The sequence below is a fragment of the Narcine bancroftii genome, unplaced genomic scaffold (genome assembly GCF_036971445.1).
Source record: "Narcine bancroftii isolate sNarBan1 unplaced genomic scaffold, sNarBan1.hap1 Scaffold_552, whole genome shotgun sequence".
NCBI classification, from domain to species: Eukaryota; Metazoa; Chordata; class Chondrichthyes; order Torpediniformes; family Narcinidae; genus Narcine; species Narcine bancroftii.
Window position 1 is genome coordinate 19,248 of NW_027212089.1, and position 23,814 is coordinate 43,061.

At 42.1% G+C, this 23,814-nt stretch overlaps 1 protein-coding gene across 1 annotated transcript in view; it reads right to left on the bottom strand.

Annotated features, from left to right (window-relative positions):
• Positions 1-23,814, bottom strand: part of LOC138750988 (translation initiation factor eIF2B subunit gamma-like) — a gene marked incomplete at its 5' end in the record, with an annotated part of 42,551 nt that overhangs the window by 13,286 nt on the left and 5,451 nt on the right. Inside the window, 4 exons of the mRNA XM_069913081.1 lie at positions 3,770-3,918; positions 11,597-11,674; positions 16,866-17,056; positions 17,903-18,030. Coding sequence (XP_069769182.1) covers positions 3,770-3,918; positions 11,597-11,674; positions 16,866-17,056; positions 17,903-18,030 — 546 coding nt within the window. The remainder of the gene's footprint in view (positions 1-3,769; positions 3,919-11,596; positions 11,675-16,865; positions 17,057-17,902; positions 18,031-23,814) is intronic.

Consider the following 23,814-nt stretch of genomic DNA (forward strand, 5'->3'; position numbering starts at 1 on the left):
CAGGTATCCAGCCCGTGTAACCAATAGAATCAGTTGCATAATGTGAATCAAATTGACTGCAGGTTGCTTTTGTGAGATTGAGGTTCTCAAAAGGAAGCGAAGATGGATCAACGACTCAGAAATTTGGCTGAACAGGGTTGCAAAAGCTTCAACCTTGCTTCTAAAACTCCTGACGGGACCTGTAACCAATTAGGATGGGAATGTTCAAAGAGCCTCCTCTTCAGTTCTGTTCATAACTAATGATGGCAGGACTACAGAGTTTTAATACAATTTGTTGGTCTTGAGATAACCTGGCTCGGTCAATTGCATGATGCTTTTGCTACTTAGCACACATATGATTTTATATTGCAGTTACAACAGGTCAGCACCATCAATTTTAGGTGACTCTGATGCTGTTTCCGACATACCTTTCTGCACGTCAATGAACCGGGGTTAATCTCCTCGTTGATGTAATAATTGAGTATGGGATGAAGTTAGACTAGGTTGGTGCACATTTTCAGCTGCTATGGTCCACAGAATTCATGGAGGCCAATTTTGGAGCTACTTAGCTTACTCTAAGTTGTCCCATTCGATGTATTTGTAATGCCACAAGATATTCTTCTAGTGAAGCAGGGATTTTGTCTCTGAAAGGGATGTGCTTTGTTACTTCTACCAATGCCACTACTGACAGAAGCTGGACATATGAGAGATCTGGAGCAACACACAATGTGCTGGAGGAGCTCAGAAAGTAGAGCAATGTCAATGGGAGGAAAACCAAGAATTGTCAACATTGTGGACTGGAAAACTTCACTGGGTTCTAGCCCGCAACGTTGACAAACTTTTATTCTCCCATTGATGTGGCTTGACTTGCTGCATTCCTCCAGTACATTGCCACAATTAACAAAGCTACTTTAATGAACCAATTTTGTTACAGTGAAATTACATTAAACAAGAAAAATAAGTTGTTGAAATGAAATATATGCTTACAAACTCGAAAGCTGATGAAAACCATAGTTTTTTTAAAAACGTCTGCTAATTACAACCATATATAATGTTGTATGTTTTTTCTGATCTTTTATATGAAAATAACGTGAATTGATTACAGACCTGAACATTTTTTTTTAAAACATGTTAGTTCAAAGCTACCACATACCTCCATGATCAAACACAGCCACCATGGAGATTACTTTGAATACCATCAAGCAGACTTCTAGGGCTCTGAAAGTTGTACATTCAGAGCTTATTGATGCTCCTAAACAGTAATTATGAATGTGGGTGGGCTAGGGCAAAAGATGCAAGCATGAAACTGAACTTCAGTGTATTACAGGAAACCTCTGTGTAATTTTGGCACTCGCTGCACACAGTTCTGTTTGAAAAACAAATACTAACAACATCAATCGTCTGAACAATGAACGCTGGCTGAGAAAACAATAAAAAAATAGTCGTCTATATTATAGGGTTACACCCGGATAAAGATCAGGATAAGTATTCCAAATATGAGGTCCTTTTCTGCAGATATATCTAAAATGTTTACCTTCCCTATAATAAATAAAATTAAAATTTGGGATTCCTTCCTTTAAATTACTTTGTTGGAGATACAAGTGAAGCTGATTTCTTTGTTCATCCCAGATTGCACTGATATAACACTTTATGTTTACTTCTTAAACACTGCAGTCTGAAGAGTAAAAATGCTCCAAAGAAGCTAATAGATCAGGCTTCCAGAATTTTGAGTCAGTGACAACCAAGATTTGCCAAATATACATTCTAGTCAGGTTTGCAGGCTTCTTGAAGGGGTTGTATTCTCATGTACTCCCAAAGTTGTCTTTCTCAGTTCTGGGGTAACCAGGTTGGGAGTTGCCATGGTGTCCATGCACCATCCCTGCATCTACTTCATCAAGCCACTTAAGAATTCTTCTAAACTCCAGAGAAAATAGGCAAAGTCTGTTTTTTTTTCCCCAAAGGACATATCCCCTCTCCCCTGCCGAAGAGAAGTCTGGGAGAGGACACTACAGGGTAGGAGACCACAGCAGCAGACAACCAAGGCACTCGACAGCCAAAAGCTTCATACCATACTATACTGCTGGATGCTGGAGACTGGCTCATGAGAACCAGATATAGGAATCGCAATTCATGAAAGTACTGATGGTGAACAGGGCTCCAGGATGCTGATAATTGCATTGCGGGTTCAGAATCTGGGGCTGAGAAAACTGGATGTCAGGCTCACTGCTGGAATGGACGAGAGGTTACGGGAATGCAAGAGGTAACGGCATCGATGGTGGCGGTATCTATGGACACACGATATCACTTAGGGCCCTATCTTTTGCTTCTCCATTTCCTCTTGATTGAGCACTAGACGAGTGGCACTTTTGTGTGCCCTCACAGGACAAAGGAAAAACAAATTTTGTGTATTTTGTGTAAAGGATTCTTGAAGCATAAATATACCTTAGTAATATACTGTGTCGGGGTAGTAAACTGGAGTACAGAATAAAGGAACTGTAGTGGCTGCGTAGTGGGCCGAGCGGGTGCACAGTGTAGCAACGTGAACTGTCACCGGCGCGGTTCTGCGGGCGTGCAGAACCATAATGCGGACGTCTGCCTACTCACCTAATGGAGGGATACTGAGTGCCGAGGTACTGGAACGTTGAGCTGTTGAGTCTCCTGCCGGAAGGCGCAGGACACTTACAAAGCTAAATTTAAACCTGCCGGTCCCGTGGATTGGCAGTAATCTCATAGTGTCGTTCCACCTTGTCCTGTGCAGCCCGGGACACACAGTATATAAAATAAGCCCGTAAACCCTGAATAAATCAGTCTTGAATTGACTACTCTGACGTGTGTGTTTGTATTTCTTTAGTAGCTCTACCATAGTAGCCATTATAGAATTATATTTTATTCATCAACTTTTACATTTTAAATCTCTCTTCCAGTTCTCTTCCAAAATACTATTGACTTAGGTCAAATATCTTCTTCCAAAAAGCAAATATCTGATAAAAGATGCAAACTGATTGCTACAGTGTGAATTAGGATCATCAACATACAGGAACAAGAGACAGAAAAGCAAGTGTATTTTTCCACCTCCATTAGATGGCAGAGGTTGACAGCATCGAGTCCACGCTGCTGAAGATCCAGCTGCGCTGGGTGGGTCACGTCTCCAGAAGGGAGGACCATCGCCTTCCCAAGATCGTGTTATATGGCGAGCTCTCCACTGGCCACCGTGACAGAGGTGCACCAAAGAAAAGGTACAAGGACTGCCTAAAGAAATCTCTTGGTGCCTGCCACATTGACCACCGCCAGTGGGCTGATATCGCCTCAAACCGTGCATCTTGGCGCCTCACAGTTTGGCGGGCAGCAACCTCCTTTGAAGAAGACCGCAGAGCCCACCTCACTGACAAAAGGCAAAGGAGGAAAAACCCAATACCCAACTCCAACCCACCAATTTTCCCCTGCAACCGCTGCAACCTTGTCTGCCTGTCCCGCATCGGACTTGTCAGCCACAAACGAGCCTGCAGCTGACGTGGACATTTACCCCCTCCATAAATCTTCGTCCGCGAAGCCAAGCCAAAGAGAGAAGATTGAACAGGGCAAGGATTCAACATCCTCATTACTGGTGGCTGCATTACAACAAAGCTATTTACATGGTGTTTATCCATCAGATAGCAATGGCAATTGAAATAGAATAAATCATGTGAATAATTTCTTCCAACCAAAATTTTGTGAAGTACTGTAACTATGACAGCAAACTTAAGAGTGCAGCATTCTAACATTTTCCTTATGTTTTAGTATTCTCACTTACCCCTCTTCAATAATGACATAATCCATGATCACTGAATTAGTAATTTTAACTTTCTCTTTGATTGTGCATGAGGCCCCAATGATTGACCGCTTGATAGAGGACTTCTCTGCAACTTCTGTGAAACTGCCGATCATGCAGTCAGCTCCAACCTGTGTGGGGGTAAAAAAAACATTAAAGTGAAAATGTATGTACATAATCCTGGGTAAGATAAAATAAATACTCAAGTGTTGACTGATTATTTTCATGGTCTTGCGTGCAGCTCAACTTTTAAGTTTATTCACATGAAACATAGAAGCAAACTGGCCAATTTAAGCCCATTTATAATTGTTATTGAAAATCTAGGCCTTAGTATAAACAAATTTGTACAAAAGCTGTAGTAGACAGATAAAACATGGAACAAATCTTAGCAAGTGGCAATAAAGAGTTGTTTTAAATGTGACTTTGTAAAACAGAAAGAGAGTGAGTGAGGAAAAGAGTAAAAGTAGAGGAGAAAGAGGGTAAGAGATTGAGAGATTGTGGAGAAGAGAGATAGTGGGAGAACGAGAGAGAGAGCGAGGGAGAGGGAGAGAGAGCGAGGGAGAGGGAGAGAGAGCGAGGGAGAGGGAGAGAGAGCGAGGGAGAGGGAGAGAGAGCGAGGGAGAGGGAGAGAGAGCGAGGGAGAGGGAGAGAGAGCGAGGGAGAGGGAGAGAGAGCGAGGGAGAGGGAGAGAGAGCGAGGGAGAGGGAGAGAGAGCGAGGGAGAGGGAGAGAGAGCGAGGGAGAGGGAGAGACACCGAGGGAGAGGGAGAGAGAGTGAGGGAGAGGGAGAGAGAGCGAGGGAGAGGGAGAGAGAGCGAGGGAGAGGGAGAGAGAGCGAGGGAGAGGGAGAGAGAGCGAGGGAGAGGGAGAGAGAGCGAGGGAGAGGGAGAGAGAGCGAGGGAGAGGGAGAGAGAGCGAGGGAGAGGGAGAGAGAGCGAGGGAGAGGGAGAGAGAGCGAGGGAGAGAGAGCGAGAGCGAGGGAGAGGGAGAGAGAGCGAGGGAGAGGGAGAGAGAGCGAGGGAGAGAGACACCGAGGGAGAGAGAGAAAGGCGGAGGGAAAGAGAGAGAGACGGAGGAAGAACGAGAGACGGAGGAAGAACGAGAGAGACGGAGGAAGAACGAGAGAGACGGAGGAAGAACGAGAGAGACGGAGGAAGAACGAGAGAGACGGAGGGAGAACGAGAGAGACGGAGGGAGAACGAGAGAGACGGAGGGAGAACGAGAGAGACGGAGGGAGAACGAGAGAGACGGAGGGAGAACGAGAGAGACGGAGGGAGAACGAGAGAGACGGAGGGAGAACGAGAGAGACGGAGGGAGAACGAGAGAGACGGAGGGAGAACGAGAGAGACGGAGGGAGAACGAGAGAGACGGAGGGAGAACGAGAGAGACGGAGGGAGAACGAGAGAGACGGAGGGAGAACGAGAGAGACGGAGGGAGAACGAGAGAGACGGAGGGAGAACGAGAGAGACGGAGGGAGAACGAGAGAGACGGAGGGAGAACGAGAGAGACGGAGGGAGAACGAGAGAGACGGAGGGAGAACGAGAGAGACGGAGGGAGAACGAGAGAGACGGAGGGAGAACGAGAGAGACGGAGGGAGAACGAGAGAGACGGAGGGAGAACGAGAGAGACGGAGGGAGAACGAGAGAGACGGAGGGAGAACGAGAGAGACGGAGGGAGAACGAGAGAGACGGAGGGAGAACGAGAGAGATTGAGGGGAAGAGACAGAGATTGAGGGGAAGAGACAGAGATTGAGGGGAAGAGACAGAGATTGAGGGGAAGAGACAGAGATTGAGGGGAAGAGACAGAGATTGAGGGGAAGAGACAGAGATTGAGGGGAAGAGACAGAGATTGAGGGGGAGAGACAGAGATTGAGGGGGAGAGAGAGATTGAGGGGGAGAGAGAGATTGAGGGGAGAGAGAGATTGAGGGGAGAGAGAGATTGAGGGGAGAGAGAGATTGAGGGGAGAGAGAGATTGAGGGGAGAGAGAGATTGAGGGGAGAGAGAGATTGAGGGGAGAGAGAGATTGAGGGGAGAGAGAGATTGAGGGGAGAGAGAGATTGAGGGGAGAGAGAGATTGAGGGGAGAGAGAGATTGAGGGGAGAGAGAGATTGAGGGGAGAGAGAGATTGAGGGGAGAGAGAGATTGAGGGGAGAGAGAGATTGAGGGGAGAGAGAGATTGAGGGGAGAGAGAGATTGAGGGGAGAGAGAGATTGAGGGGAGAGAGAGATTGAGGGGAGAGAGAGAGAGAAGAGAGAGAGAGAGAGAGACTGGGGGGGGAGAAGGCAAGAGATTGAGAGAGAAAGAGAGATGTAAAACACCAACATGAACACCACAGAACCACAGAACAATTACTGCACAGAGAAAGGCTACTTGGCCCCTCTAGTCTTTTCTAGTCCCACTGACCTACACTCAGTCCATAGCCTTCTATACCTCTCCCATTCAGGTACCTGTCCCAAATTTCTTTTAAATCAATCCCATACTCACCACTTCAGCTGGAAGCTCATTATCCCCACTCTGAGTGAAGTAGCTCCCCTTCGTGATCCCCCTACACATTTTCCCTTTTACCCTTAACCCATGTCCTTTTGTTTGAATCTACATTTACTCTGTCTATCCCCTCTCATAATTTTAAACACCTTCTATCAAATCACTCCTCATTCTTCTACATTCCAGGCAATAAAGTCGTAACCTGTTTAACCTTTTCCTGTACTCAGTTCCTGAAGTCTGGTAACATCCTAGTAAATCTTCTCTGCATTCTCTCCATCTTATTGATATCCTTCCTGTATTTAAGTGGCCAAAACTGCACACAAATACTCCAAATATGGCTTCAGCAATATCTTAAACAACTTTCTCATAACCTCCCAACTCCTTTTCTCAATACTTTGACTTATTAAAGCTAATATGCTAAAAGCTCTACAACCCTATCCACACGTGACACCACTTTCAGGGTATTATGTACCTGTATTCCCAGATCCCTCAGTTCTACCACATTCCTCAAAGCTCTACCATTTTCTGTGTATGTTCTTTCTTGGTTTGTCCTTCCAAATTGCAACACCTCACACTTGTCTGCATTAAGTTCCATCTGCCATCTTTCAAACCACTTTACCAGCTGGACCAAATCCCTTTGCAAGCTTTGAAAACCTTCGCTATCCACAACACCTCCAATCTTAGTGTTATCTGCAAACTTGCTGATCCAATTAACCATATTATCATCCAGATCATTGATATAGATGACCAACAACAATGGTCCCAGTACCGATCCCTAGTGCACACCCACTGGTCACAGGCCTCCAGACTGAGAAGAAATCATGCACCTCTACTCTGGCTTCACCTATCCAGTTCACCATAAATACAGAGCGAATAAACCTTCCTGACTAACCTCCCATGCGTGACCCTGTCAAAAACCTTACTAAAATCCACGTAGACAACATCCACAGCCTTTCCTTTGTCAACTTTCCTGGTAATCTCCTCGAAAAGTTCTATTAGGTTGGTTAAACATGACCTACCATTCACAAAGCTATGTTGACTATCCCTAATCAGTCCCTGACTATCCAAATAATTGTATATCCAATTTCTTAGAACACCTTCAATAATTTACCTACTACTCACATCAGGTTCACCAGCCTATAACTTCCAGGGTTACTTTTGGAGCCTTTTATAAACAGAACAATGTGAGCTACCCTCCAAACCTCGGGCACCACACCTGTGGCTAAGGGCATTTTAAATATTTCTGCCAGATCCCCTGTAATTTCTATACTAGTCTCCCTCAAGGTCCGAGGGAATATCTTGTCAGGCCCTGGGGATTTATCTACCTTTATTGCTTTAAGACAGCAAGCTCTTCCTTTTCTTTAATCTGTATAGGTTCCATGACCTCACTGCTCATTTTCCTTACTTCCCATGACTCGGTGTCTGTTTCCTGAGTGAATACTAAGGAAAAAGAAATTAACATCTGCCCTATTTATTTTGACTCCATACAAAGCCAACAACTCTGATCTTCAAGGGAACCAATTTTATCCTTTACTATCCTTTTGCTCTTAATATAACTGTAGAAACCCTTAGGATTTTCCTTCACATTGTCTGCCAAGTAACATGTCTTTTTTTAGCCTTACTGATTTATTTTTTGAGATTTTCTTGCATTTTTTAAACTCCTCAAGTACCTCATTTTCTCCATGCTGCCTAAACTATTATACACCTCTCTTTTTTTTCTGAACCAAAACCCCAATATTCCTTGAAAATCAAGGTTCTTTATACTTTCTAACCTTGCCTTTGATCTTGACAGGTACACGAAACTTTGGCCAACTTAAGCCCATTTATAATTGACGTTGAAAATTCAGGTCTGAATACAGGTGCCTAACCTTTATCCTGCCATTGTTAGGAATCTTCCATATTTCGGAATTATTTTGACTTGCATCCCTTTAAGCCCGCCACCCAAGTTGCACTGCTGTGTCGTCGTTTCCTCCCCCCTCCCCCGAGTCTCAGTGCCGTCTCTCCCCCACTTCGCCCACCCGAGTTGTGCTGCCATCTCTCCCCCACCTTGCCCGACTGAGTTGTGCTGCCGTCTCTCCCCCAACCTTGCCCGCACGAGTTGCAGTCTCTCCCTCCCCCCCCCACCCAGTCGCCCGGCCTCCTTCTCCATTTCCCTGCGTTGATACAGTAGTTTCAGCTGCGGCGACGGCCATTGAGCCACCGCCAGGCCAACTGAAAGCGCCACGACACTAGACGGGTATCCCAGTATAAGCAATTAGGAGGCGCTTATAAATTAGTGGAACGTGCCGGGATACACAGGAGTTGAGCGAGGGTCGCGGCGGGTCATGTTTGATGCCAAATTCTGTCTTTGATGAGCAGACGCCATCTACTGAAAAAAGTGCCGGCTTTTGGAGGTTGCGGGCTTTTGGAATTCTGGATAAATGGTTAGACACCTGTATACACAAATTTGTACAAAACTTTGCAAATGGCAACAGTTAAGAGTTTTTTTAAAAGTGACTTTGTATGACAGAGAGAGAGAGTGAATGAGAAAAATAATGAGAGTGGGGAAGAAAGAGAAACAGCAAAAGCTTGAGTGAGAAAGAGAGGAGGGTAAGAAATTGAAAGAGAAAGAGAGGGAAAGAAATTGAGAGAGAAAAAGAGAAAGAGAGATGTAAAACACCAAGAGAAATAATGAAACTTCAGAAATTTAACCAACTAGTTAATTGAAATCTTGTTAAAATACTGATGATTATGCATGGCTCTTTTGTAAACATATAAAAATGTCGATTAAATTATTAGATGACTAATCTTGAAAAGCAAAAACAATGCAAAATATTTTTGCACATTTCTTTCAAATTCTATCAAATATTGAAAATATGATGAAATACTAAATTAAACAAATTTAAATGAACAAATGGAGGGGCTGCCTTACATTGAGCTTTACCCATAATTACAACCTACTGTATTCTGATGCATCATCTACTGCTTAACTCTGTGTGTGGGCTCATGAGTTACTTCTGCAATGTTTGTTTTGTCCAGCTGAGCAATGCTTCTGGTGTTAAAGATACACAAAGACCACCCAGGGTTTTGAAAAGCAGCCCATCCTTTCTATCTTATGTGGGATTGATAATAACTAGAACAGGAAGTTCCTGTTATTCATCTGGATCCAAGTATTTTCCACACTTCTTTACCCAGAAATTCCAACCATATAATCATACGTACAAACAAAATACAAAAAAGGTCACTAACAGAAAATAATTAGAAGGGAAATACTTTATAGATTAGTCACATTGTCACACAGCCCAGATAAAATTTTAATTTGATGAATAAGATAATGGTTCTAATTCCATAATCAAGTTTGCAGATGATCAGAGGGGATGATACGATGGCCTATAGGGACGAGGTCCAGCAGCTGGCCGCGTGATGTGCCGACAACAACTTGGCACTTAACACTCAGAAGACCAAGGATATAATTGTGGGCTTCAGGTGAGCTGGAAGCCACACTCGTGCCCCTATTTACATCAATCTCCATTGTGGTGGAACATGCATCAAGCTCCAAATTCCTTGGTGTGCACATTTCTGATGATCTCACCTGGTCCCTGAACTCTTCCATCCTGATCAAAAAGGCACAACAGAGCTTTTATTTCCTGCGGTCCATGAATAAAGAAAGTACACCCTTGTCCCAGGATATTGATGGATTTTTACCACTGTACCATTGAGAGCATACTCAGTGTGGTATGGTAATCGTCTCGTATAAGACCGTAAAGGACTTCAGCGGGTGGTGAAAACTGCCCAGTAGATTATCAGCACCCAATTGCCCACCACTGAGAACTTTTACGAGGAACACTGTCTGGGCTGGGCAAAGAGTATCATCAACGAAGCATCTCACCCTAACTATGGACTTTTACTCTTCTGCCATCCGGTAGGTGCTATAGGAGTCTTCGCTCGCAAACCAGCAGCAGGCTCAAGAGCTTTATTTTCCTGAGGCTGTGACCCTGCTGAACCTTAAATCACAGCGCTGAGTTGTACTGCACTCACAGTGAACTGTCAGTACTTTTATAATTGCTTGCTTGCTGAATCTGCTTGTTTTTATTTGCATGTTGTTATTTGTACATGGCACTATTTTTTTTAAACTTGTGGTTGGATGGTGATTGTATTTCATTGGCTTTATTCTTTACTTGGCACAATGTTGAATCTAATCTAATATTTGGTTTACCATGTCCATGCTGACTATCAAGTTTTCATCTTTGCTAATTCCCAATACCACCCCTTGGTCTATAGCCTTTTATGTGTTGATTAGTCAAATACTGATCTAGATATCTGCTAAACATGGGGAAAATCTCTGCACTTACCACCTCCTCAGGAATGAGCAATCCAGAATCCAACCACCCTCTGGATGAAAACATTCTTCCTCGGACCTCCAACCCCTTACCCAAATCCCTGTCCTCTAATTGAAGTAAGTTCTGCTATGGAGAAAAGTTTCTAACTATTTAACCTATATCGCTTATAACTTTGTGACTTCAGTCAGGTCCCCATGCCAAACGGTTCAAGGAAAACAAATCCAGCTCCTCATAACTGAAATTCTCCATCCAGGTAACACCATGCACACTCTTCAGTAGTTACATCCTTCTTCTAGTGTGATGACCAAAACGGAACACAATACTCCAACTGTGGCTTAACCATTGCTTCATAAAGTTGTACCATAACCTTCCTGCTCTTAAACTATTTGCCTTGCTATTGAAGGCAAGCAAGCTCAATGCTTCCTTAACCACCTGTACTTCCAGATTTAGGGATACTTTGACATGTACACTGAGGTCGCACTAATACTCATTTCTCCCTAGATCCCTGCATACATTGCATAAGTCCTAGCCTTATTTGTCCTCCTAATTCATCACCTCACACTTATTAGGATTAAATTCCACCTGCCATTGCTCTCTGCATTTTCACAATTCATCAACAATGTCAGGTGAGAGAGGAAAGCAAATCAGTAATCTTGGAAAACTTCAAACATCTATCCTTGTTTTCCAGCTTGTCTCTTATTTCTATCTGAATGGACAGAATTCTCCTTGTTGTTTTGACATAAATTTGGAAGCATCTTCAAGATTTTTTATCCGTTAATTGGAAGCAACTATCCAAATTCCTGAAATCCTGCGCTGAATGATTACTGACATACTTCATTTACTTTTTCAGATCAGGGTAACAATTCTGTGTTAAAAACACAAATAACCATACTTCTCAGAATCTAACAATGGAGAGATTTTTTTTCTGTCGACTGCATTTAGTTTGAAATCATTTAGTTTGAAATCACTAGTTCGCTGACCCTTGATTTATGGTACACGCTACTCACCATATATGTATCAGTAATTTGTGCCCAAGGGTGGATCAGTGTTTCTTCTTGGGATAAAGCAGATAAGAACTTTGGAGCCTGGAGATAAAAACAAGACTATTTACTGCCACATCTGGATGGGAATAAAAATAAATGCATAAATTTTTCCAGAGAATGAACAAATTATAATGAAAGTTGTGTTTTGTTCCAAACACATATATGCATACAGCACACAACAAATTAAAAATTGAAAGAAAAATTTGAGAGTGAGAGAGAGGGAGGTGGGGAGGGGGGTATAAGAGGGGGGAATGAGAGAGGGGGGGTGCATGACAGAGGGGGGTGAATGGGGGGTGAAGGAGGGGGGGGGGGTAAAAGATTTATATCAAAACAGCTGTGGAAGAGTGTCCCCACCAAATCATTCAGGGTTTTCCCTGACCAGAAGCCCTGTATGAACAATGAAATCTAGAACCTGCTGAGAACCAGATAACAGACACTTAGGTCTGGTGATCCAGAACACTACACAAGGAGCAAGTACGACCAACGAAAAGTAATCTCCCCAGCAAAATGGAGATTCCGGATAAGAACAGAAACAATGAAGGATGCCCAACAGCTATGGTAAGGCCAAAATTACATGAGATCTGCTACAAGATCAAATCAGGTACAGTAGGAGACAGCAAAGCTTCACTCCCACATTAACTCAATATCTTCTATGCTTGATTTGACCACCAGAACAAGGTCTCCCCGTGATCCTGGATCTTCTTCTACCTGATCTTCTTCTGCTGACAGTAACCAAAAATGACTGAATCCAAGGAAAGCAACCGGCCAGATGAAGTACCTGGCCAAGTATTGAAAACCTGTGCTGACCAACTTGGTATCTATTCACGGAAACCAATGTTTCATACAGGCATAAATCGTACCAGTGTCCAAGAAAAGTGCAGTAACCTGCCAAAACGATCACCGACCAGTGGCATTCACATCCAGTGATGAAGTGCTTTGAGAGGCTGGTGATGAGGCCTATCAACTCCTGTCTGAGCGATGACAAGGATCCATTCCAATTTGCCTACCACACCAACATGTCTACATGCGGATGCCACCTCATTGACTCTGCACAAAGTCCTGGAACACCTTAACAGCAAAGATGCACACATCAGAATGCTCTTTAACGACCATGGTTCACTATTCAACATCATCATCCCTTCAAAACTGATCAGCAAACTACAAGATCTGGGCCTCAATGCCCCACTGTGTAAATGGATCCTAGCTTTTCTCACCTCCAGACCACAATCAGCGTGGATTGGCAAGAACATATAACTCCAGAGTCTCTATCAGTACCAGAACACCACAGGGCTGCATTCTTAAGCCATCTGCTCTACTCACTTTAGACCTATGACTGTGCGGCTCAGTTGGACAATGATGCCATCTACAAATTTGCTGATGACATTGTGGTAGTCAGTTGTATAAAACGGGGCAATGAGTCAGTATGCAGGAAGGAGGGACATTGAAAACTTGACTGAATGGTGTATGAACAACAAACTCACACTCAATGTGAGTAAAACACGAAAGTCTGCAGACGCTGTGATTGTAGTAAAACAATGTCGGCAGCAGAACAAATACTAGAGAGGGGCATTAGTGTGTTGGTGGGGCACGGTGCAAAGCTCAAACTCACTCAGTGGGGGGGAGGGTGGTGTGGTGCCGTTATGCTGTCAAGCACCATTAGCCACTAGTGATGCTTGTCACACACTAGGATGCTGGAGGGATGAGGGCTGGGTCTGACAGCGAGTGATGGCCATGACCATATGGTTGGGGGGAGGGAGCAGGGGGAAAAAGGGGACAGCACCTCATTTTTTTTTTGAGGGGGGGAATGCCTGCGGATGCCCCCCTTGGTGCCAACCCTGCAGTAAAAACACATACCAAAATGTTGGAGGATCTCAGCATGACTTTTCAGCATCCACAGGAGACAAAGATAATATTGCTAACGTTTCAAGCCTGAGCCCTTCTTCAAGGAATAAGTAGAATGAATCAGAAGCAGGAAATCTCAGAATTTAGACAATGCTGGCTGGGAGAGGAATTCAGACCAACAAAAGGTGTCAATTGGATATTTGTTGGTCTGAATTCCTCTCCCAGCCAGCATTGTCTGAATTCTGAGATTTCCTGCTTCTGATTCATTCTGCTTATTCCGTGAAGTAGGGCTTAGGCCCAAAACGTCGGCAATATATCTTTGTCTCCCATTGATGCTGAATATACCACCTGTGTTCCTCCAACATTTCGATGTGTTTATACTCACACTCAACATCACCAAGACCAAAGAGCTAATTGTGGATTTTAGAAAGGGAAAACCAGGGGAGTATGATCCAGTGATCATTGGGGGATCAGAAGGGGAAAGGGTGAACAAATTTAAATTCCTGGGAGTCGCTATCTCAGAGGTGCATTCCTGGATCAAACATCCTAATGTCATTGTGAAGAAAGCACACAAGCCCTTGTACTTCCTCAGGAGTTTATGAAGGGTTGGTACAACATTGGAAACCTTGGCAAACTATCACAGACATGCAGTGCAATGTGTAATACCTTTGAGCAGAAAGCCCTGGTTAAGGAAATGGCCACATCCCAGTACTCTCCCCACCATTCAGAACATTTCCATGGGACACTGCCACCAGAGAGCAGAAGGATCCACAACACTCAGGACATGCTCTGTTCTCGCTACTGCCATCAGGAAGGAGGTATAGGCGCCACAAGACTCATACTATCAGGTTCAGGAACAATTGCCACCCCTCCACCATCAGACTCTGAAAAAACAAACTCAATCAAGTTCAAGTTAATTTATCATCTGATTGCCGAACCCTACAAAACAGCGCTCTCTGGTCCTCGATGCAAAATATGCAACACACAACCAGACATAATACACATACAGACATGTCAGACAAGTGATAAATGTGCAGAACAAGTAGACATATATAAAAATAAATAAGTATTGCTCAGTAAGTCATAGAGTCTCAGATGGTTAGTGTGAGCAGTTCCCTTGGTCGTTCAGCGTTCTCACTGCCAATGGGAAGAACCTGTTTCTCAGCCTGGTGGAGCTGGCTCTGATACTCCTGTATCACTTTCCTTGATTCCCCTGTACCTCTTTCCCTGATACTCCTGTATCTCTTTCCCTGATTCCCCTGTATCTCTTTCCCTGATTCCCCTGTATCTCTTTCCCTGATTTCCCTGTATCTCTTTCCCTGATTCCCCTGTATCTCTTTCCCTGATTCCCCTGTATCTCTTTCCCTGATTCTCCTGTATCTCTTTCCCTGATACCCCTGTATCTCTTTCCCTGATACTCCTATATCTCTTTCCCTGATACTCCTGTATCTTTTTCCAGACGGGAGCAGCTGAATGCTGCTGTATACAGGGTGGTAGGGGTCCACCATACCATTTTGCAAACTCTCTTCAGACAACAATCCTGGTTGATGACGTTGATTGGTGGTGGGGGGGGGGGGGTGGTAGAGAATGAGGATGGAGATCCTAGAGCTCCTCTCTGCCACTCTTATAGTCCTATCAATTGACTTATGATTCAATTCGCTACAGAAACCGTACCACACTGTGATGCAACTGGCCAGGATGCTCTCGACAAAGTTCCTGTAGAAAGTTAACATGATGGTGATCAGTAGCTTTGCCCATGCCCACTTCATTCTTCTCAGGACATGTGCATTCAGAATAGGTCACCTGTTAAGTTGACTCTGAGGAACTTGGTGCTCTCTACTCTGTCCACTACCAAGTTATTGATGTGTAGTGGAGGGCGGTTGTTCGTGGTCCTCCTGAAGTATACAATCATCTGCTCCACCTTGTCCACGTTGAGACTCAGGTTATTCTTGCACCATATCGCGAGAATCTCCACCTCTTCTCTGTAGTGTGACTCATCATTTTGGCTGTAATGTCATCTGCTAACTTGAGCTGCATCTGTCGTAGCAGTCGTGGGTCAGTAGCGTGAACAGGAGTGGGCCGAGCACACAGCCCTGAGGTGCTCCAGTACTCAGCTTGACATTGTTCAACATTCTGCTGCTGACCTGGACAGACTGTGGTCTTTCCATTAGGAAGTCCAGAATTCAGAAAGAGGCATTGAGTCCCAGTGAGGACAGCTTCTCTAATCAGAGACTCATTTAAGGACTCTTACTTTGCACATTATTTATTACTAAATTTTTTTTCCTGCATTGTAGAGTCAGTCTTTTTACATTTTCAATGTAGTAGGCCCCTGTGGAGCAGCGCCTAGCTCTGATCCCCAGTCTCCCAGCTCCAACATTGCGGCCATTTTTTTTTATTTGTGTCATCTGCAAAGTTACTGATCATGTCTCCCCTGTGCACATCCAAATCACTTACGTATATAATATAAACAGCAAAGACCTTAGCACAAATCACTATTGGACACCCCAAGTCACGGGTATCTAAATTACAAAGACAACCCTCTACCATCAACCTCTGAGGCCTATTGTAAAGCCAATTTTGGAACCAATTTGCTAACTTGCCCTATATCCAATGGGTCTGAACCATTTGGGCCCATCTCCCATGCGAGACCTTGACAAAGTCCATTTAAACTATATCTACTGAACTGTTACCGTTAATACATTGTCACCTCCTCAATGTATCACATTGGTCTGTCAAGATCTGCCCTCACCAATTTGATTAGCTCCTGCCTTTCCAAATGATCATTAATCTTGTCCCTCAGATATTGTTTCTAATAACTTCTCAACCACTGATCTTTTGAAACACTTCCAATATCCTTAGCCGGTTGTGTGTTAAAGGAGGGCTAAATTCCCTCTTATGACAATATTTTTAATTTAGTTTAGATATACAGCACGTTAATGGCCCTATTCGGTCCATAAGTCCATGCCGCGCAATTTACACCCAACTAACCTACACCCCCAGTACATTTTGAACCATAGGAGGAACCCGAAGGCCCCGGAGAAAATCCATGCAGACGCAGGGAGAACGTACAATCTCCTTATAGACAGTGCGGGATTTGAACCCCAATCACTGGCACTGTAACGCCATTGTACAAACCTTAATTAATTTATACATTCATTTGAAATATGAATCCATATTGGTACACCTAGTTTCAAACACAAAATCAATTAAGATTGTTGATTAAACTGGTAAACCTTCAAAGTGAATCCTGTTCTCTTATTGCTATATTTAGTTAAGCTTACTATTTGACTTGCTGAGTTTCTGCAAAATTGTGTTTTTACTCCTTTCTCTGCTGGCAATTTTTCATCAAAAGCAAAAGTAGAAACTATGTTAAGCAAGATACACTTCTTACCTGTCGATTGGCTTCAATATAGGAAGGTAATGAGTTCACGCGGTAACACATTCCTCCTTCCATAATATGTACATAGCAGCGAAGTTTAGTTCCATGATATGGATCACACATATCTCCATGATGATCATTCCAAAATGACTTTTCTCTGGCTAAATTCAGAAGATCATCCTCTTTGACATAACTGAATATATCTTTAATAATAAACAAACAGATCTGTAAGTGTGACAGGTATCAAACAGAATTACTCCAGTGAAGTAAATATAGAATTAGATAGCATGTACAGTAGGCAACACAAAAACAGACTAATCAAAACAGAAAATTCTGTAAAAACACAGCAGATCAGTAATCATCTGTGGAAAGGAGAATTAACATTTCAAGTCTTGGACCTGACCCTTCAGCAGAATTAAAACAAGTTAGTCCAGGTCTCAGAGAAGGTGGGGAGGGCAGTAGGTGGAAGAAAGGGTATTTTTCTTATGGCCACTTTATTAATCTCATCCTCTGATATCACGGCCACCTGATTAAATACCAAAGTAATTATTAAATTTCTCCACCACCATGTTTTTGCTGGATAAATCGTACTATTCCCAGTCCAATTTTCTTTTTTTTTTAAATGTTTGCACAGAATATTTCTCTATGTTTCCTCTATTTAATTTTACACTTTTTGTTTGTATCCACAAATATTCATCAACTTCTCTTCAACTCCTTCCCTTTGATATTACATGCTCTCATCATTATTGATCTCTTTCACATTCAACCTTTTTCACTTCTTCATTCATCTATAATGCTTAGTTTGGACCATTGTTATGTTTAAAAGAGAGAATTTATTTTGTATAAACCTCTCCTGGAATCTCTGAAGGGGGTTCTCACAATGCACACAATCTTTAAAATGAAAATAATCCCTTGCAGTGTTGTTATCTCATCTTATTTTCAGAAACAAAAATTTAAATAAATTGCAAAACCTGTTACTATTTACATTTTGATGCATGTTTAGAAATACAATTCAGTTCTGTCCCTTGAGGAATGTCTACAAAACTCACCCTTAGGTTTTGGGGTTATCTTCAGATCTTCATTGACATCATCTTTAGAAAGTTGAGCAGTATTAGGAGAAGCAAACTGCTTTCGCACTAGATATGGAATCAATTCACCTCGGATTGAAGTGAAAGACCTTTGAAGAAAAAAAAAACATTTGCATTAGAAATGAATAAAAGTGATCTTCAAGGTTAGTGTGTTTTCTCATGGTATACTGGCCTACTTCAATTACACACAAGAAATTATAAGATAGGTAAGGAAAGTAAAACACCAAAGTGTGCAGACACCATGGTTGAAGTAAAAACACAATGCTGGAGAAACTCAGCAGGTCAAACAATGTACTTTAGATAAAAATACATAGCTGACACTTTGGGTTTGAGCCCCTCAAACCTTGAGCCCTTCTCCAACATCCAGATTCTGGACATAGAATCCAAAAACCTTCATGAGATGATGGGTGAGATGAAAGAAGGAATTGAGCTGCGCACAAGAATCCCAATACAGAGGACAATCCAGAACAAGCCTATAATATTTAACCTGAAGGTGAAGTTGGATACTAGATCACAAAGCAACGTCCTTCCACTCAGACTCTACCGCCAGTTGTTCCCAGAGAACATTATAAAAGGGTATCCATTGGAAACAGCAAATGTCACACATTAACGGCCTATGGTGGACCCATGTTCAAGCAGCTAGGGAGAGCTAAGATCAATGGCTGCCAAGAGGGAAAGAAAATCCTCTGTGCACTCTATGTGGTAGATGCAGACGGACCAGCAATTCTAGGTCTGGATAGCTGCCAGGAGTTGCAATTAATCTTTATCAATTATGAGATCAAAATGAAGAAGATAGCCAAAAGAATCAACGGAGACACTATTGGAGAACTGACCTCCAGTAACAAACAAGGCTGAGTTCATGAGCATGTACCCGGAATGATTCAGTTGGATGCTTTGAAGGCATTGAATATCACATCGCCATAGATCCAAGCTGCAAACCAGTCATCCAGGCTCCAAGGAAAGTCCCACGAGAGCTTCAGAAGAAGCTGGAGCAAGAAATAAAGGACATGGAAAGGATGAAAGTTGTAGCCAACGTGATTCAGCTGACTGACTGGGTAAATTCAATAGTGGTCAAAGAAAAATCAAATGGCCGCTTGAGAATATGTCTGGACCATAAAGACTTAAATCAAGCAATAAAAAGGGGTCACTATCCAACACCTTTAAGGGCTGACATGAAGTCCCAGTAGAACTTCTAAATGGCAGGAAATATAAAACAATTCTTCCAAGCAAAATACACCCTCCAGAAGAAGACAGGCTGACACGCAAGAAGAAGGACACCAGCATTATAACAAGAATGCACAAACATTGCCAGAACGCTTCAGAGGGCAGCTGCACATGCATATTCAAGAGCCCATGTTGAAAACATGGACTCCAGCAAAGGTCATCAGAGAAGCTGAGATACCAAGATCATATGTTGTCGAGACAAACTCTGGCAATCAGCTGAGGAGGAACAGAATTCACATCCGACTGACACAAGATCTGATGAAGCAGAAAGCTTTAATACCAGCAAAGCCTGCAACACCAATATCAAGTGAAGAGACCACAACTATTAATACCGAAACATCAACACAGCAGTTGTCAGGTGAAGCACAACAAGCTACATCACCTACACATGTACTAGTAAACACAGAGCCCAAAGGTCACAGCCAAACCCACAAGATGGGGAAGGAACATACTGCCGGCAGTGTGATATCGAAAAGAACTATTTAAAAATAGTTGTGTAAATAAACTAGAGTACAAATTTGGTTACTTAAGTTACTCTGGAAAGAAAGTGATTTTTCTTTATCTTGAGAAGGAGGGATGTTATATAGTCAGGATAATGTGAACTATTTTGTAACCGTGTAAGAATATACCCTTTTCACTGTAGTAACAGTAGCGCACCACTCTGTGTGTGTGTGTGTGTGTGTGTGTGTGTGTGTGTGTGTGTGTGTGTGTGTGTGTGGTTTCCTGAGATGATGGAAGACATCAGTAAGTTAAGTCGCTTCTGTTATTTGAATCTAGCATCTCTAAGTTATTTAAGAAGCCTTCCACGTAACACAGAGACATAACAGTTATGTATCTTTATCTTTGCTATATAAAGTATGCTATTTGACCTGCTGAGTTTCTCCAGCATTGTGTTTTTACTGAATTATAACATAAGCTGATCCATGTAAAGCTTCCATACATAATATCCCGTCTTTGAGCTGTCCCATGTAAAGCAATGGGATAATGATTATAAGTAACAAATTTCTTTCAGTAAGAGCTAGTCCCAGCCATTTTCTCATAACTTGCAGTAATACTGCCTGAAATTCTTTCACCAGCATCTGCTCAGCAGTGGATTTGGAGTGCAGGATCAACCTGTTTCTTTTTTATTAAAGTTTAAATTTAGCAATACAGCACGGTAACAAGCCCTTTTGGCCCACGAGCCACTGCTGCCCAAATATACCAATTAACCTACAAACTCCATTCGATTTTGAAGGGTTGGAAGAAACCAGAATACCTGGAGGAAACCCACACAGGCGGGGAGAATGAACAAACTCCTTACATACAGCACTGGATTCAAACCCCATTCACTGGGACTGTAATAGCATTGTGCTGGCCTAACTAAGGCAATCACAACAGGCTTGAAGGTGAATGATTAGTACAACAGGCCTGAGGGTGCATGTGGCAACCTACTTCTAAATTTTCAAGTATTTATTTATCCTGAGAAATCCAAACACAAAATATAGTATTAATAACATACAAGAATACAAATTTTTTTTGCATCAGGAAATAGTCAAGTGTTATTGACCTAAAGGGATCATATCAAGATTAATGTGGACTGACATAGAGGAGCAAAACAATTCTTTTCTAGTATTCATGGACACACTCATCAGGAGCAAACAATTGGATTAAGACTGTCATAAATATTGAAAGCTCTTAGTAAAAGGTCATGTTGCACTTGTAAAGAAACAGAGTTAACATTTCAGATGAATAATGTTACAGCAAAACTAGGAAAATTAAGAAATCATTGCAGAGAATTGGGGGTAGACCAGCATAAAGGAAACATCTGTGAAGATAAAGGAAGGAAAAAAAAACAGATGTCAACGAAGGGAGAAGCAAGTTCCATGGGACAAGATCTGGATGAAATGACACATCTACCATTTCAGTCATGATGTGGAACTTGGGCTCTATGTAGATGGGAGAACAGGAGGCTGGAGGCTGGGGAGAGAAGATCTCTGGAGGAAAAAAAGTCAGTGGAACAAGGAAGTTCATTGGTCTGATGATCCAGTGGTGGAATTCCTATGCTATTTTAGGGCATCTTCCTCGAGGAAAGATACACAGGAGAGGTTTTAAAAGCTATAAAGTGGACTTAAAACAAGGAGGATTGTGATATTTGCAACCTCTATTGACAATTGTTGGGGAAAAACCAGAGAGATTTGAACATAATGGACAATGATTTGCATGTTGATTGAATACCAGAAATCGACACTATCTTTTTGCAGCCATGCTCTAAAAGTGGACAATAAAACTTATTTCTGGAGGTGAAGGGAGAGTGACAACCTTTGGCACAAAAACAGGATTTGACTCAGAATGACACTTCTGTGACTTGGCAAAGCGATATTAATGGGAATGTCGAGGAAAGTTTTCATTTGAGTGAAGTCATATGTTGCATGAAGGCCAAAGGTTGTGGTGTCAAAGTTCGAAAGATGTGGAAGTGTACGAAGCCCAACCTTCTCCATCCATTTTATCACTGATACCTTCCGTTTTATAGAGCCAAAAGTAGGAACGTTTTCTGTACAGCATTCAAATCTCTTTGTACCTTTTCAGGAAATGAAACAACAAACCTGCAGTCCTGGTGCAGGAGGAGAATGATTATCTTTATTTAACCTAAATTCTATCTTCCTCTACTCATAGTAATCTTTTACCCCATTGCTTATCAAGCATCTTATGAAAATAGTCAAGGAATCTCTTTCACTGTCCTTTCAGGAAGTAGTTTCCAAAGCCCATGAAATGTTGAGAAAAAAAATCTTTGTCTTGATTCTCTGAATTAAAAAAGGAAGCACTGTCTTCAAATCCAATGCGCCTTGGGATGCAAGATGTTTCAAGGTTTATAAACTCCAGTGGACTTGAATCTTGCCTTGCTTGTCCAACTTTCCTCTTAAGATAACCTGTCCATTGTTGGTCTCAGTTCAGTAATGTCTGAGCATGGTCTCACCAATGTCCTATGAATGATATCCTAACTTTTATATTCAAATCCTGCAAAGGGACCTGAATAACATTCAAACACAAGTTGAAGTGTGCTGGATAATATTCAAGTACTCTGCATTGATCAATTTCAAGATAGGGTCAAATTTCCTGCCCTGGCAAACAACAACACTGCTGAGTTTCCCAACCTGTGTGAATGTGAATATTCTCCTATCATTTAATTTATAATTACTAAACTAGCTGCTCTGTTGTTTCCATGTTCTTTCTCTGATAACATTAGTCGTCTGCCAGGTTTCTTCTATGCACTCCAATATAAAAATCCTGCTGGTCTCCTCTCCTTAGTTTCTTGTCTCTGTGTTGCAAAAGAATAAGGAGATTTGCACAATTTCCAGTGCTCCAAAGGAGACAAGCAAATTCAGTTTGGATTAGACATTAACTGGATGACTCCAAAACTTATGGCTCAGAGACAAGCAAATTAACACCAAATGCTCATTTCAATCTCTCACAGGAATAGATTTTCAATTCTTAGCACTTAATAGCATGAGTGCATATGTTAGTACATATGGGCATCTAACAATAATGTACAGTAGGAGACCAAAAATCCAGATTCCAGAAATCTAGACCACCTGAGAATTTGGACTTCTTGAAAACTCGCCTCAAAACTGGATCAAATCTAGACCATCTGAGAATCCAGACTTCTCAACCACTCTCTACTTTAACGTGCATTGCATAAAAGCCACAGATGTACAGCCTGAGAATCTGGAAAATCAGAACCAACCCAATCCCTGAGCAGACCTCATTTTATGACATTTACTGTATATGCTTCTCAAGACAATTTAGTCTACTTTGGACCATTATTATGAGGGAAGTAGAAGGATTCACAAAGCCTTCATACATGTTTTTTTTTTTAATATGTCCATGTAAATTTGTGCTTAATACATCGCCCTGCTAAATTTACATTAAAGTAACTTCCAGACTCAACTATTTCCTTGAGTGTCCCTTTGTCACAACTGCCGCTTGGGTTCTTTGGCATGCCCATTCAGCTCAGAAAAGCCTGGCAATATCAGACACTGTTCCAGATAGTCCAGCTGCCTGAAAGATGCATTTTAAGATATAAAATATTTCAAAGAGGGGTTTGAGTTTAGACCATGAATACCTATTGGCCATCTGCATACCGTATGTTAGGTTTTATTAAAGAGATATTTCATTCTGACTGCTTTTATTGTTACTAAAATCTTGAAATTTATATAAACATTTGTATAGTTACGTTTATTTCTGTACAATTTTACATTAACAGCGCAAAGAAAACTTGGAAAAATACCTTACTGGATATATTCAAAGAAACAGAACCCTTTTGTAGGCCTAAGTAAACTTGTTTGAGAAAATAGTATACATGTTTAAAAAAAAACTTTAATAAAAAAAAAAAATCACAATATTCTCTTGTGTTCTGTTTCAACTCTACAGTTCTGGTGGCTATATAATTTCATTTTTATTATGTTTATTTGGGAAAGGGTTCAGGCAGTCAAATATCCTTACAAACTCTTTGGAACTAGCAATATCTTCATTCCATAATCCTGAATGTACACAATAAAAGAGTTGCCACATGAATTTCTGGAGAAAGAAAGGACTGAAGGATATAGAATCAAGTAATTATGAAGATCACTCAAGAAGGGCAGACCCATTGATAAGAGCGAGCTTTGCTTGTT